General features: G+C 40.1%; 1 protein-coding gene across 2 annotated transcripts; it reads right to left on the reverse strand.

Annotated features, from left to right (window-relative positions):
- Positions 1-905: 905 nt before the first annotated feature.
- ppt2b (palmitoyl-protein thioesterase 2b) lies at positions 906-15,806 on the reverse strand. Of its 2 annotated transcripts, none has more exons than XM_072674296.1 (8): positions 15,377-15,806; positions 10,082-10,235; positions 9,739-9,834; positions 8,258-8,365; positions 7,709-7,792; positions 6,543-6,627; positions 6,377-6,431; positions 906-5,140 (listed from the first exon to the last, which is right to left on the reverse strand). In XM_072674296.1, exons 1-8 carry the CDS (start codon positions 15,524-15,526, stop codon positions 4,997-4,999), a joined length of 876 nt encoding a protein of 291 aa, XP_072530397.1. In that variant the 5' UTR covers positions 15,527-15,806; the 3' UTR covers positions 906-4,996. The 2 variants fall into 2 exon arrangements, with proteins under 2 accessions (XP_072530397.1, XP_072530398.1); XM_072674297.1 differs by having other exon boundaries at positions 5,050-5,140; positions 6,377-6,427.
- Positions 15,807-16,364: the final 558 nt, after the last annotated feature.

A 16,364-nucleotide genomic window follows, 5' to 3' on the forward strand; every position in this document is an offset into this window, starting at 1 on the left:
AAAAAACATTTCCACCGTAGTTGGGATGTCATGTCTGGGGGGTTTGGCCTAAGTTGTAGGGCTGTGGCAGCGTGCATGTGTGAGGGTGGAAATACCCCGCAAATCATGCAGCTACAGTATGCTGATGTACAATAATACTTACACATTATCTCATTTTGCAAGACTAATAAATAGCCTTAATAGCCTACATGACCAAATCAGGCCTGGATCAAATGTTTTTAATACGCAAGATTCAACCAGGTGTGCCCACATTTTTGACTGGTATTGTAGTTCATTGCTATAGGAGGCTTATAAGCTCCAATTTGATGATACAAGCGATGGATTTATTACTTCTTAATAATTCCATGATATTATTTCCAGTGCTAAGGTCAGGAGGTCAACCTGAACATGAAAGTCATGTGACTCAAGACTCTGCTTGTCAAATATACAGTCAGGTCCATATAAGACATGTATATCCGGGCCTTCTATTGAAAGTTCCCAACAGCTGGCAAATGCAAATGTAGCACTCCAGACCTTTTATCTCATTCATTTGTCACTAGATAATAAGGGAACAGGTCACACCTGTTGTCAGTCAATTGTATAATTACGTTACGGCTGTAATTCCTACATGATTAATGCAACTTTTCTGTTAAATAAAATGAGCAAAACCTTCATTTAAATTAAAGCTTCTGATTGCTTCATTTCAGATCCATTGGGGTGGCTCTGCATGCAATGCAATTTATTTCTAAAGAACCCTTAAGTGTTCTTCATGCTCGGTTTTCTTCATCATGAACAGATTTACAACAGGAGCTCAATCAAGACAGATTTACATAGAGAGCCCAGTGGAAAAGTGATGTAGGACGTCTAAAGCCTTCTGTGAAATAAGCAACCTTTCTCCCAACAATGCAGAAATACGAGAGACAGTGTTTTTGAAACTGGTATTTTATTTATTTGAATAAAACTGCATTGACAACGTTGCACAAGCCACATTTTAGTATTCCAAAAATATACAGGGACCATCTGCACGGAAAAGTTCCTTTTCTAGTAAAAATCGTAAAGCACGTTGGTAAGTCAGCCTAGATAAGTGGGTGGAGAAGTTAGACATGGTGGTTTTGTGTGGCAAAAAAGAACAGAATCTACGACTGAACTGAGATTTAACCGTCTAAATCAGTAGAGCTACTAATTGGGACTTCAGACAGTATACATACATCCCTTTAAAACACCTCGCTCATGAGGCCGACCACATTAATTCTCCTGTTAAAGCAGAGAAAACAGAGAAAGGTGGACAAAAATAAAAGAACATTCCCTAAAAGTCTTTAAAATGAAAAACATACAATGTTAAATCATCCGATGCAGATTAAACACACACAAAAAAACCCCAAACAACTTTAAACAGCTTTAAAACACATGTAACACTGTCCTGATCGCAGGGAAACATACATATGACACTCAGAGACACGTTAAGAGATACATCCTGTACACCTTGTACGATGATTTGTGCAATACTCGTCCCTTTGCTTCCTATCAGCTTATATCCTTAAACAGCCCAGTGGTGCAGAGCTAAGAGCCGTCCATGTAAAAACTGTGCCTTTCAAATGCTCAACAAAAAAATGCGACCCACCTTAAAACAGGCCTCCCCCCCAGACGGATTCCCAGAGCGTTTCATCAGCGATAAAATATCTGTAACGTGAGCCGTTCGCTCAGAGATTAACAAACTACATCTTTAAAAAAAGACCTGAGACTTCAGCATGATAATAAGTGAGAGGTTTGTTAACCTGGTAAATGCATCCAGTCCCTTCTTTCTCCCTCCCTCGACTCCTTTTACTCAGTGCTCCATCTTTCTGCTGCTTTCCGACTCATCAGCGCACCTTCAATTATAGCACATTCCGAAACACTTAAAGGGTAATGTCCCCTTTTTTGGAAAGCTATGCTGGATTACAGGATTCAGATGTAAGCAAAGTCACTCAGAGTGGTTGATGTGAAATGAACCGTTCTAGTGAATCTTGAAAGTGTTTTTGTTGATGTTTGTGTTGATGTCAGCAAAATAGTCCCTATTAGTCCCTAATAGTCCTGCTTTCGTTCACGACCACTGTAAAGTAATCAGTTAGGGGCGAGTAATGAAACAATAATAAAGGACGTGAGTCCGTTTTACGAGGGGGTCCCAAAGAGCTTCTCAAACTGAAACTAAAACTAATATTCATATCACAGATTATTAAAAATGCATTTAAAATGGTATCATCATCCTTATAATTATTATTATTATTTAATAATAATAATAATAATAATAATAATGATAATAATAATAAAGTACACTACCCCTTTTAATGAATGCATTTAGCTTGTCCTGTAGCTAAGTACCAATAGAAACAGGCTCTCCGGAGCAGATAAACATGAACCTAGTGGAACCTATTAGGCATGCTGCCTAATGCCAGGTGTGGGCTAGACGGGTATAAAGCCCCCCAGCATTAAGCTGAGGAGTAGTGGATCTGTGTTCCCTGAAACGATGGTTGGTGCTCCATCATTCCAATAATTTGATGGAGTGTGTACATGTGTTCTTAATTTTCTAATAGAAAATAAGAAGTTCATCCTCTACAGAGAACACACCCTTCTGCACATCGTAAAGCACAATTAGTAGCTTAATATAACATTTAAGAATGAAAGAATATGTGCTGTGTTTAAAAGTAATGACACATAAAATCCTACTTTATGTTCCACTCAGATAATACAAAGAAATGATGTCTAAAATGTGCAGAAAATATTTATACTGAAGTGTATCTATTCCCTTATTTTTCTCTCAGTCTTGTGTAAACGTTTGGCCATGCCTGGTTAAATTAGACTGTTTACTGGTTCCCTGAATGTGAGTAAATGAATAAGTGAATCCATCCTTTAAAGAAGACTTAAAACTTAAATATTTTCTGCACATTTCTGACACAAATCCTATTCATTTTCAAAATTCAATAGAGTGCAAAATAAATAAACTATACTAAACTGTACTAAACTAAGAAAGAAAACTATATATGTATCATTACTTTTGCACACAACAGAGTGAATATTTTTAGACATGAAGTATTAGGGACATAAACAGTTATTCTGCTTTAGAATGAGCAGTCTCTGTAAACGTAATGAGACTTATTTACACTTTTAATTTAACTTAAACTGTAAACTGTATTGAATGATACAATTAAAATATAAAATATATTTTTTGTTTGATAATACACATTTTATTTCCCTTTCTTCTGTTTTCATGTGGATCCCTTTCCCCGGGAATTAGCAGCCCCTGGCTTTTAGGTGTTGAACTGCAGGCAAGACCCACCTGCGGGGGCATGTTGTGAGTAAGGAGTTGGACGGGTTACTCACTAGTCTGTGAGCAACTTCACATAGAATTTTAGGAATCGCTCATTAATTAACGAATGCCTTTAAGAACTAGTTAACAAATTACTTAGTGTTACGAAGCCTTTGGGAAAACTCACCCCTGAATGTTTCTCTGAAATGAATAATTTCACACCAAATCCCACTCAGAAGGACTCTGTTTACTCGCTCAACCACTGGACGATGCAGAAAATGTTAATAAAGCTCAGTGGAACTGCCTGTTAAGGCCGAGTAAAATGTAAAAATACAATAAGGCTTTGACATGATACTAAGTGAGAGGTGTGTTAATATGGTTAAAGGTAACGCAGCACGGATGTTTTATTTCTAGCTCAATGCAGCTGACCCTTTCCTCCTCCCTTAATCCCTTTTATCTCCTACTTTAGCCTCCTGTCCCTTTTTCTGCCCCATCCTAACTCATGATATCAGCACACACAGTCTATTCTAACATATTGTAACACACAAAAGGGAAAAATCAACAAGCGTTCAGAACGTTGTGCACGATTAAAGGGTTCAAATGTAAACCAAGTCCTCCAGTGTGGCTGATGTGAAATGTAGCATTCTAAAGAAACCAGCCTTTTTATTTATTTATTTTAGATTAACCACTATTTTATCACCATCAACATTACATATGAGAAACGTGGTGGTGGTCGGTTGACTGGTGGTTTTGGATAGTGTAGTCATGATAAAACATGGTTCCATTCACTACCACTGTAAAGACATCAGAGTCAGTACATTTCCCTACAGTGAGCCATTTCACACCAAACCCTGACTCTGAATGACTCTGAATGACTCTGAATGACTCTGAAATTGAGAAAATATCAGTGGATCAAAATAATACTTTACAAAATACTTTCAAAATAAAGTAAAACTACTATAAAAACACAATAAATGTAAGGCAAATGATTCGTACAGCAACCAACTGTTCCTATAAAGCACAAACACTACCATAACCACAATTCCTCCTAGTTCTGAGAACTTGACTCCAGAAATAAGTAGCATTTGAGAATACCCATCATTTCACACCTGCTAATAATTAGATGCTTTATGGACAGATGATTTGTCACAATTTTGGGTTCAGCCAAAAAAGAACCTGCACCTAAAACCCACACCTAAAACCATAGCTTTCCTCATCATTTCACCAATTCATCTAATTTGAACAAAAAACAAATAAAACACATCACTCACTTATGAATCCTAAAAGAAATAAAATAGGGTGTAAAGGTTTACAAACAGCAGTTAACTCCATCCCTTTTTGGGTAACTGGGTTTACATGTGGGACAAGAAAGGTCCTCCAGGCACTGATGTGCATTGCACAGCTATAGTGTGCTTGTGTCTCTCACACACTTACACACACACACACACACACACACATTCAATCAATCAGTCTTCTATACCTCTATATACTTTGAAAGGTGTAAAAATTAACATGCTTGCGTAATGAAACGTAAAACGCTGGTGTGAGACCCTCACACAGGAGTAAAAATGCACTTCAGTGTTACACTGAATTGGCAACACTGTACCGTAACAAACCGTGGTAAATACGTCTTCGACTGCATTGTATGAAATGATAAAAAAAGTGACCGCTATTAAGCATGTCTGTAAAAATAGTTCTCTGTGTGTGTGTGCGCGTCTCTGAGTGTGTGTGTGTTTATGTCAGCCATTTCTCGATGCAGGTCTTGTATACCGTTTCATTGGAGTGCCAGTACACGTGCTCTACGCCAGGAACAGAACACATCTCCAGATCTCCTCTAGCGTACAGAGTCTTCAACCCGAACGTATCCCTCAGAAACACCTACACACACACACACACACACACACACACACACACACACACACACACACACACACACACACACACACGATTAACCTTTTGTATTCAATTACTACGACTTATTCAGTATTTACTTCAATTTATTCTGTATATACTATGAATTTTTATTTAATTCTTATACAATAATCAGAATCTACTAGTAATCATTTTTTTATTAATAATAAAATATTATAATAATTATTTACTACTACAAATGATGAATTATTTACTATCTGCTAGGAATTATTCAGTATCTAGTAGGACTTATTCAATACCTACTATAAATTCAGTATTGACTATAAAATATTCTATGTACTATAACTGATTTAGGATCTACAATGAGGTATTTAGGAAATACTGTGAATTATTCAGTAACTACTATGAACTATTCTTAATCCACTATAAATTATTCAGTACTTAATATAAATGATTAAATATCTACTATAAATTAATCAGGATCTTCTATTAGTTATTCAGTAACTACTACAAATGATGAATTCTTCAGTATCCAGTATGGATTATTCAGCAAGAACTATACATGATTCAGTATTTACTATTAAATATTCAGAAGTTACTACAAATGATGAATTTTTTAGTATCTACAAAACGTTATTCAGTACCTACCATTGGTTATTCAGTACCTATCATAAATGATCCAGTAATTACTAGTACCTATTCAATATCTACTACAAATTATTTATTATTTACCATCCATTTAGTAACTACTAGGAATTATTTGATCATAAAGTAAAGTGTAACGCCTGTTGTTCTGAGAGGAAAAAAAAAAATGAAGCGTGGACTGCATTCAGACCCCTAGAGAGTGGACTGCCCTATTCAGACTATATATATATATATATATATATATATATATATATATATATTACACCTTGTAGCTAGATTTTTTAAAACAATGCTATACTCCTTGTCAAATGTAGTTACCAGTGGGTTAAACTTTCATGCATGGAATAGCTGAAGATGGGTGTGAGGTGTGAGTCATGGGTATGGTGAGTTTTAGAAGGGCCTTGCTAATAGTACACTAGACTCTGGAGGACTGTGCAGCACTGTGCATCATCAAACCTCACTGTCCGCATGGCATCAGTTCCTGCTATCGGCAGAACTGCTCAAACATGCACAAGACCTGAGTCATGGGAACAGCGCCATCTGCTGGACAACCATTCTATTCCATTACTAAGTACTTCAACAGGAAAAACTACTTACATCCTGATTCTTCATCTCCACAACTGTTTCGTTGTCATCAAAGAAGCCAAACTGACTGGAAGAAAACAGACCACCACAACAAACAAGTTACAGCAATGATTTCGCTCAGTTCAGCAGTTCAGCATCGTCTACTGATCTACTAAAGTGTGAGGAAGAGTTGACTAACCTCGACTGCCATGGAGTGATGACACCATCGTCTGGTCCACCAATCAGAACAAGCTTTTTGATGCGTAGGAAGTTCTGTTTCCATTCTGCATGATCAAAATGATATTTCACACCATTAACCACAACACACAAAAACTCATCCTGCTGTTGAACCTTGTGCTCGGAGATAAACCTTCAGCTTGGGGAGACACCTTGTGCTATACCCTTAGGTCAGTGCTAAACCCTTAGGTCAGTGCTAAACCTTTAGGTTAGAGATAACATTCAGGTTTGTGCTAAACCTTCAGCTTGGTGCTAAATCTTCAGCTTGGTGCTAAACCTTTAGGGTAGAGATAACCTTCAGCTTGGTGCTAAACCTTTAGGTCGGTGCTAAACCTTCAGCTTGGTGCTAAACCTTTAGGTTAGAGATAACATTCAGCTTGGTACTAAACCTTTAGGTCGGTGCTAAACCTTTAGGTCGGTGCTAAATGTTTAGCTTCAACCTGATTAAACCTTCATCTTAGTACTAAACATTTAGTTTGTTGCTAAATCCTAATCTTAGTGATAAACTTTCAGTTCTTCAATCTTTTAGCATTTCAAGCAATGAAAGAAAGCTAGCACAGACAATTTAGCATCTATTAGCATGGCTGCATATGATTAATGCTAGCTTTCACTCTCGCTGTGCTGCATTTGTAAATTATCAGGCCTGTCTCAGTTCTTTCTCTTATTTCCTCTTGGTCAATTTATTGCCATTTTTTTACATTACTTACATTTTTTTCCAACATTGCCAATAATAGTGACGTTTTTGTTGTGGAGAGACATTCATCAGTCTACACAGTTACAGCACAGCATCTCAAACTTGAACATCATTGCGTGGAGGCTCTGGAGTCAATGCCTCAAATCGGACAACTGACTGTCTTACTTGTCCTAGGAGTTAGTTTTAAAGCAAAGGTACTAAAAAGGTTACATAAATGAAATAGAATTATTACTACTACTACTACTACTAACATCTACTAAATTTATAATATGTAACAGATAGCAAGTAGCCCTAAACTTGATCTGGTTTAAAACCCTCTTGAAACTTGGTCACAGCACCCTGCTGTCTAACTGTAGCGCATGTGTTCAACCCTTCAACTAAGAGCCAGAATCCTTCATTCACATTTTCAATCAGGGATTTCAGGACAGGATTACCGGTGCAGTTGGGATTTGGCCTCTCGTTGTTCAGCAAAGCCAAATAGTCGCTGCTGTTCACGTACATGTCTCTGTGGTGGGGATCTGAGACCGAGAAAGAGAAAGACAAAGTTCAGAGTCAGGAGCGATGTGTCAGAAATAATGTGCCAGTTCTTTCCTCCAACAGATACAGAGCTTTTTCTAAACGGAAAACCCACCCAAAAATATCACAACACAGCATCTTTGAGGAATATCCCTCAGTCACACTCAGAGGAAGAAGTGTGTGTGTGTGTGTGTGTTGGGTTTATAGTGTGGTACATGTGGGAAGTTGCTTGGGCAATCCCAGCGCTGCACAATTCAGTGTTTTCCTGGCTCTCACCCAGCCTCAAAAGCTGCCTTCTGTGTGTTAGAACAGACAAAGCACTAAACAGTCATGTGCTGTGATTCTTCAGGACTGCCCATATGTTCCTATTAACCCTTTAAACTCAGCTGAACCACTGTTGGTTTTTGGCACTGCAACATTTTTGTCAATTCTTTAACACTGAAACAAACACAGCTGAATATACCCACCATTCCAGTAGTTGCAGATGGATATTCTCTGGCCCACGCTTGTGTAGCAGATGAGATATAGGTTGGACTTGAGGAACTGTGGGAACAGGTACTTCAGGTAGTCCGTGTCTAACCAAAACAGGCAGAAAAAAAAAAAAAAAGTCGATGTTATTAACATTTCTGGTGTTGGGTGTGGTCAGACTGCATTCCTGAAGGACCCAGGAGGTGAAAGAAAAGAGAATAAAACAGACAAGAAAAAAAGAAGAACACAGAAGAGACAAAGAAGATAAGAAGATAAGAAAATAAGAAGATAAAAGAGGAGATGAGAAAATAAGTAAAAAGAGAAGAGGAAAAAAAAAGAGACAAGAAGAGCAGAGACCAGAAGAGGAGATAATAAAACTGAAAAGATGATAAGAGAGGGGAAAGGGAGGAGAAGAGACCATGGGATAAGATATGAGAGGACAAAAGATGAAAAGAGAAGACAAGAGACCAGGGGAGAAGAGGTGAGAAGAGACAGGGGGATACGACAAAAGCAAAAAAAAAAAGGTGAAGAGACAAAAGAAAGAGAGAGAAATGAAGAAAGACTAGAAGAGATCACAATAGACAAGAAGAGCAGATACCAAAATAGAAGAGAAGAAAGAAGAACTTAAGAGAGGAGATGAGAACAAGAGAATAGACTAGAAGAAAAGAGATAAGAAGAGAAGACATGAGACAGGGTGTACAACAATAGAAAACAAGAGAAAAGGGGCGATGAGACAAAGGAAAGGAAGAGAGAAGACTAGAAGAGACCACAAGAGACAATAGGAACAGAGACCAGAAGAAAAGAGAAGAGAGAGATGGTAGGACAAGAGACTACAAGAGAAGACATTATACCAGGAACGAAGAGACAAGGGGATACAACAATAGAAGACAAGAGAAAGGATGTAAAGAGACAAAAGAAAGGAAGAGAAATGAGAGAAGACTTTAAGACACCACAAGAGACAAGAAGAGAAGAGACCAGAAGAGATGAGAGGACAAGAGATGAGAAGAGAAGACATGCGACCAGAGGTAAAGAGACAAGGCGATATGACAGTAGAAGACAAGAGAAAAGAGGTAAAGAGACAAGAGACAAGAAGAGAAATGAGAGACCAGAAGAGAAGAGAATAGAAGACGAGGCAAGATGAGATGAGACAAGATGAGATGAGATGAGAGGAGAAGACATGCGACCAGGGGTAAAGAGACAAGGGGATTCGGCAATAGAATAGAATGGGAAAGAAGTGAAGACATAAGAGAAAGAAAGAGACAAGCAAGCAGACCAGAGAAGACCAGTAGAAACAAGAAGAGCAGAAAAGAGGAGAAGGGAAGGCAAGAGAAGATAATAAAGAAGAAAAGAGGAGATAAGAGAGGAGATGAGAAAAAGAGAAGAGAAAAGAGGAGACCAGAAGAAAGGAGAAATTCATAGAAAATGAAAAAAAAAAAAAAAAAAAAAATAGAGTTCAGTAGAAAACTGAGAAGAGACTGACCTCCATATTGTCCAGCCTGAGGCGCAGAAAGGGAGATGAAGGAGTGAACATTGTGGTCAGGAAGAGTAGACAGGATTCCTCTACATATCAGGCCTCCTACAGCGGGGGAGAAAAAGAGAGAGATAGAAGGAACAGGATGTGTGGGTGATGAGACAGGATAAGGGTCAAAAACAGCAGAGCATAACACAGGCAGCGTAAAGATAACCATCTGCTTATCCTCCTACTGTACACAGTCCTGATAACAGACACAGGTGGTGTACGGATACACTGTACAGTCACATATCTCACATACAGTCCTCCTGCTTGTATGCAGATGTAATGAGAAACACAGATGAACACTGACCTTGGGAGTAGCAGATTAGGTGGACTCCATCGGCCGCATTTTGCATAATGGGATAGATGGCCTCCTTGAAGCCTTCCACCTGTTTCCATAATGGCTGTAGGCTGGCACTGCGATCAAACAGATCTATGACAGACACGTTCGTCCCTGGATGAGACTGAAATGAGAGAGAAAGAGAGAGAGAAACAAGCAGAGATGTTAAACACCTGAACAGAGAAAGGAAAATGGGGAGTTGTATAGTGGGGATAGTTCCCAAAACTGTTCCTCAAGCTGTAGAGAGCTAACTGATCCAGGATCAGCTCTTTAGTCAACATAGACCACTTGGTTTTACAAAGATACACAGAACTGTTATCACATAAACGGCATGTTATTTTTTTGCACTACTGGTCTGACTACTGGATTTCCAAAACGGCAAGGCTAGTGGAGATGGTGGTCCGAGGATGGACAAAAAACAAACCAGCGACAAGGTGGTCACTGATGACCAAAGGCAATGAAGGCAATTCATTGGGCCAAACCGAGAGAAGGAGTGTCACAACACACAGTGCAGCATCCCCTGTTGCATATGGGGCTGGGTAGCCCCATGCTAACCCCTGTCCACCATCAAAAGGACATTCAATGGGCAAATGGGGAAGTTGTGTCAGAAGTGGATTTTGAGAGCGAAGGACTAAAGCGATGGACTGAGTCTGAGCCGGATTGCGTGGACGGCTGGGTACATGTGCACCAACTACCTATGGGAATGGACAGCACGAGGATGCACTGTGGGAAGATGAGCTAATGGAGGAAGATGCTCTGGTGATGCTCTTCTAAGAAACTCTGGGTCTGGGCATTCATGTGGACGTCAGTTTGACACATGCCACCTACCTAAATCTTGTTGTGAACCAAGTACACCCCTTCATGGTAGTGGTATTCCCTCATCACAGCGGTCTATAGAGGCTTTGTCCACACGTATCCAGACTTCAGATGTAGATGTGGTGGTTTTATGACTTTATGACTTGTTAGTGTTTTCATAAAGCTCAGTTTTTCCAGTCTAAGCGAGAATGCTGACAACCTTGGAGAGCGTTCTTGAAAAGCTCCGTTTTCAGTGATCTAAAACTGTGTTTTCTTGTGGACAGGTGGCCAAAACCCAGACAAAAACTCTTTTTAAAAATATCTGGATATGTGTGGACAGGGCCTCTGGATGATGTTCCTGCCACATTGTTTAGGAATTGTTTGAACATGAACATGCCAAAGAGTTGTTGACTTAGCCTCCAAACTCACCAGAGCTCAACCCAATCTAGAATTCGTGGAATCCCAGCAGCACCACCTCACAATTTACAGGACTTGCTGTAACATCTTGGTGCCAAATCAAACAGGGCACTTTCGCCTCAGTCGAAGCTGCTTATGCAGCATATGGTCAACAAACAGTGTATTAGGCAGGTGGTCATGTTTTGGCTCAATGTTATGGATCATATCCAACAGAGTGACAAATCCAGCTCCATTAACTTATTAATCTACTAAATAGATAAAAAATCTTCATGTAGTTCTGGACAGGCTGTTCCAGCTACATTTATGATACAAACAATTAAGTCTGTTAATAAGTAACCTAAGCACAGTAGCACCTGGTCAAAATCATGAGGGATGTCTCTTTTGGTAAAATGCAATAAAGATGACAAAGCAATGAGACAAAGATTATTGGATTTTCCAAACTTTCTGCATAATTAAACGGCTAAGACGTAAGAGAGGCCATTCAGAGCCATTCAGAGTCATACTGTTTACGACGGTGATAAATGGAACTAGACATGAAAAGCTTGAAGCTATGACTGACACTGTTTTACCATGGTTCTCTGAAGGTTTATGCCTTAATCTTTTTATTTATTTTGAAATAAATATGTATGTATTTATTATACATATTTATTTTGTGGTGGAAGGTACCAAGCAGGCAATTCACAGGGAAAAATAGTACCTACATACATACCTACATACCTACATTTATATATTTCCCATTATTTTACCACCATCAACATCTTATAAACTTCAGCAGACACAGTTTTGGATGGTAAAAGGTCATGGTGACCCCTTAATTTTATTTTTTTTTTCAATTCTTTTAAATTAAATTAAATACTTATTGTAGCACAGTCATTTTCCTTATGTGTTTATGTAAAGCACTTAACATTCTCATGGTGTATGAAAGGTGCTATACAAATAAACTTGCCTTGCCTTTAAGTTAAGTTGTTAAGTTTCTCTACAATTAATTATTTCACACCAAACTTCCACACTGAATGACTGTTTACATCTCAACCACTGAATCATGCTTATGTTGTAAAAAAACAACTGGTAAATTCCCTGTAGTGGCTGGCCAGGGCCGGGTGCGTCTCATGTTTACGATCCCCAAGCCATTGCCCTGAAAAACCCTTTGTCAGCAGTCTCAGCTATCTCACATGGACCCGGTAATCTACACCATGTTCCCATAACTTGGAAAACACACCACTCAGGTCACACCACACCACAGGACAGGACAGGAAGCTATAGTTATGGGCATATTAAAGTGAAGCTGGAGTTAAATATCAGTTCAGTTTACACTGAATGAATACTGAACACAGTGAAGAGTGTGTTGAGCATAGTGGAAAGGTGTGTGCAGCATGGATTGTAAACAGTAAAAAGAGAATAAGGGCAAGTGTAGAGTGAAAAGAGTAAGCAGAGTAAAGCGAGTGAGAAAAGTGAAGAGTGAGCAGAGTGAACACAGTGAAGTGAATGAACAGAATGAAGAGAAAGCAGAGTGTAGAGAGTGGGCAGAGTAAAAACAAAAAAAGAGGAAAGTAAACATTTAAGAGTGAAGATAGTGAGCAGAGTGAAGATAGTAAAGCGTGAACAGAGTGAGGAAAGTAAGGGAAAGTGAACAGGGTGAGCAAAGTAAAGCGAGTAAGAAAAGTGAAGAGTGAGCAGAGTGAAGAGAGCACAGAGTAGAGAGTGAGCAGAGTAAAAACAAAAGAGGAAAGTGAACAGTTAAGAGTAAAAACAGTGAGCAGAGTGAAGATAGTAAAGCGTGTAAAAGAGCGAACAGAGTGAAGAAAGTGAGGAAAGTTAACAGGGTGAGCAAAGCAAAGCGAGTGAGAAAAGTGAAGAGTGAGCAGAGAAGATGGTGAGTGAAGAGTGTAAAGAGTGAACAGAATGAGAAGAGTAAGCACAGTGTAAAGACTTAGGGAAAGTGAAGAGTGAACAGGGTGAGCAAAGTAAAAAAAGAGTGAGGACAGTGTAAAGGGTCAGGGAAATTGATTAGTGAATACATTGATGAGAGTGAAAAGAGTAAAGAGTATAAACAGAGATGAGAGTGAACAGAGTGAGCACAGTGTAGAGAGGCAGGGAAAGTGAGCAGTGAATACAGTGAAGAATCAGCCCATATTACACTACATACTGATGGTCCTGAGCGGTTTACAGTTCTGTTCTTCTAAAGGCCACAAACGATCAGACCACAGTCCATCAACATTCCTGAAGCATAACTGCTATAGAGTTCTTTTCTTCTCAAAGGGTCCCATTTAATCCAAATTAGCTACATATCCCACAACCGTGTGCAAACACCTGAGTCGAACACAAAAGACCCTTATCGAGGTCTGCTTTCTGTAGCAGTAGCAGTCAGCGCTATGCAAACAGCCAGGCTGAAAAACACTCACTTAAGGAGAAAAGACTACAGTACTCAGCATGTCTGGCTACTGTGGGCCAAAAATAAGGTGCCAGACAGGTAAAGGAAATGTCACAGAACAGCCAAAATATTAAAGCCTAATAGTATGTCAGTCTTCATCACGCTGCCAAACCCATCAAATACGCAGACTCCACAAGACCTCTGAAGGTGTCCTGTGGTATCTGGCACCATGATGTTAGTAGCAGGTCCTTTAAGTGCTCCAAGTTGTGAGGTGGGCCTTCAATAACATCAGTGAGTATGGGTGCCCATGACCCGGTCACCAGTTTTCCAGTTGTCCTTTCTTGGAGCACTTTTGGCAGGAACTGACCAGTGCATACCAGAAAACCCCCACAAGACCTGCCTGATGTTCTGGAGACGTTCTGACCCAGTCGTCCAGTCATCACAGTTTGGTTCTTGTCAAAGTGGATCAGATTCTTATGCTGGCTCATTTTTCCAGCTCTTAACACATTGGCTTCAAGAACTGACTGTTCACTTGCTGCCTAACAGATCCATCCCTTGACAGATGAAGCCACTGTGGATGAAGATAATCACTGTTTCTCACTTCACCTGACAGTGGTGTTAATGTTATGGCTGATCAGTGTATCTGAAGCAGTTTAAGACTGACTCACTAAGAGAGTGAGCAGAATAGACACAGTGAAGAGAGCGAACAGGGTAGACAGTGAAGAGAGCGAGCAGAATAGACACAGTAAACACAGCGAAGAGAGTGAGCAGAGTGAGCAGAGTAGACACAGCGAAGAGAGTGAGCAGAGTAGACACAGCGAAGAGAGTGAGCAGAGTAGACACAGCGAAGAGAGTGAGCAGAGTAGACACAGTAAACACAGCAAAGAGAGTGAGCAGAGTAGACACAGTAAACACAGCGAAGAGAGTGCGCAGAATAGACACAGCGAAGAGAATGAGCAGAGTGAATACAGTAAACACGGCGAAGAGAGAGAGCAAAGTAGACACAGCGAAGGGAGTGAGCAGAGTGAACACAGTAAACACGGCGAAGAGAGTGAGCAGAATAGACACAGTAAAGAGAATGAGCAGAGTGCACACAGTAAACACAGTAAAGAGAATGAGCAGAGTGCACACAGTAAACACAGTGGAGAGAGTGAGCAGAGTGCACACAGTAAACACAGTGGAGAGAGTGAGCAGAGTGAGCAGAGTGAACACAGTAAATACAGTGGAGAGAGTGAGCAGAGTGAACACAGTGGAGAGAGTGAGCAGAGTGAACACAGTAAACACAGTGGAGAGTGAGCAGAGTGCACACAGTAAACCCAGTGGAGAGAGTGAGCAGAGTGAACACAGTAAACCCAGTGGAGAGAGTGAGCAGAGTGAACACAGTGGAGAGAGTGAGCAGAGTGCACACAGTAAACACAGTGGAGAGAGTGAGCAGAGTGCACACAGTGGAGAGAGTGAGCAGAGTGAACACAGTAAACCCAGTGGAGAGTGAACAGAGTGAACACAGTGGAGAGAGTGAGCAGAGTGAACACAGTAAACACAGTGGAGAGAGTGAGCAGAGTGCACACAGTAAACACAGTGGAGAGAGTGAGCAGAGTGCACACAGTGGAGAGAGTGAGCAGAGTGCACACAGTGGAGAGAGTGAGCAGAGTGCACACAGTGGAGAGAGTGAAGACTCTGACCTGGTTGATGAAGCGTCTGAGGGTGATGAAGTCCGCAGAGCTGTCGAAGAGTCCGTGCACTATGATGACCGGTCTGTGGGACAGCACTGCGGCCAGCAGGCAGGAAGCAAGCAGACAGACCAGCAGCCCCAGCAGCCCCATCTGCCCCATCTGCCCCTGCTCAGCCCGGATCAGGAGAGGGACGGTCCGATCTGGGTCTGGATCAGCTCTCGGAGCGGGTCTCCTCTCTCTCCGCTGCTCCTCCTCCTCCTCCGGGTTACAGACAGGCTAGCATGACCGCGGGGTTCACTACTCTGAACTGCACAGCAGGGTTAAAGGACGGACACCGACCTGCTCCAGCTGCTCCAGCTGCTCCAGCTGTGTACCTCCGCCTCCGCCTCTGCTGCTCTCTATGAAACCGATTTGCCTCTGGGGGACCGTGCTTGTTCCCGTTTCGTACACCAACATGTACCCGCATGTGACGTCACTTCCGCCTTTCAACCCCTTCACAACAATACACAGCCTTTATTAACGCTAATAATATATTAATAATCAGATAATCAGTCCTAATAACGGAAGAATTGAAGGAAGGCAAAAACGGTATACTTCAGCATATTAATCAGTACTAAAGTTTGAACCATTACGTTTAATAATAAGCACATAATAAATAACACAGGAATAATAAAATAATATTCATAATAACGGAAGAATGGACAAAGAGGGGAAACTGTATTAGCATAATAATCAGTTATTAATAACTTTAATAAAAAAAATAAACGAATTAAGAAAACTATCATAATAATGAGATTATACAATTACAAAAACAAGAAAAAGATAATAAACACAGCAATAGGTATATTTTTAGATATAATTCATAATAATGGAATAATAGCATATTAACCAATTATCTATAAGAAAATCATGACCAGTAAAACGTTTCATAATAATGATAAATAAATAATAAACAATACAGCAATAATGAGATAAGCCTCAATGAGATAATAATAAT

Source organism: Salminus brasiliensis, chromosome 2 (genome assembly GCF_030463535.1).
Source record: "Salminus brasiliensis chromosome 2, fSalBra1.hap2, whole genome shotgun sequence".
Classification (NCBI taxonomy): domain Eukaryota; kingdom Metazoa; phylum Chordata; class Actinopteri; order Characiformes; family Bryconidae; genus Salminus; species Salminus brasiliensis.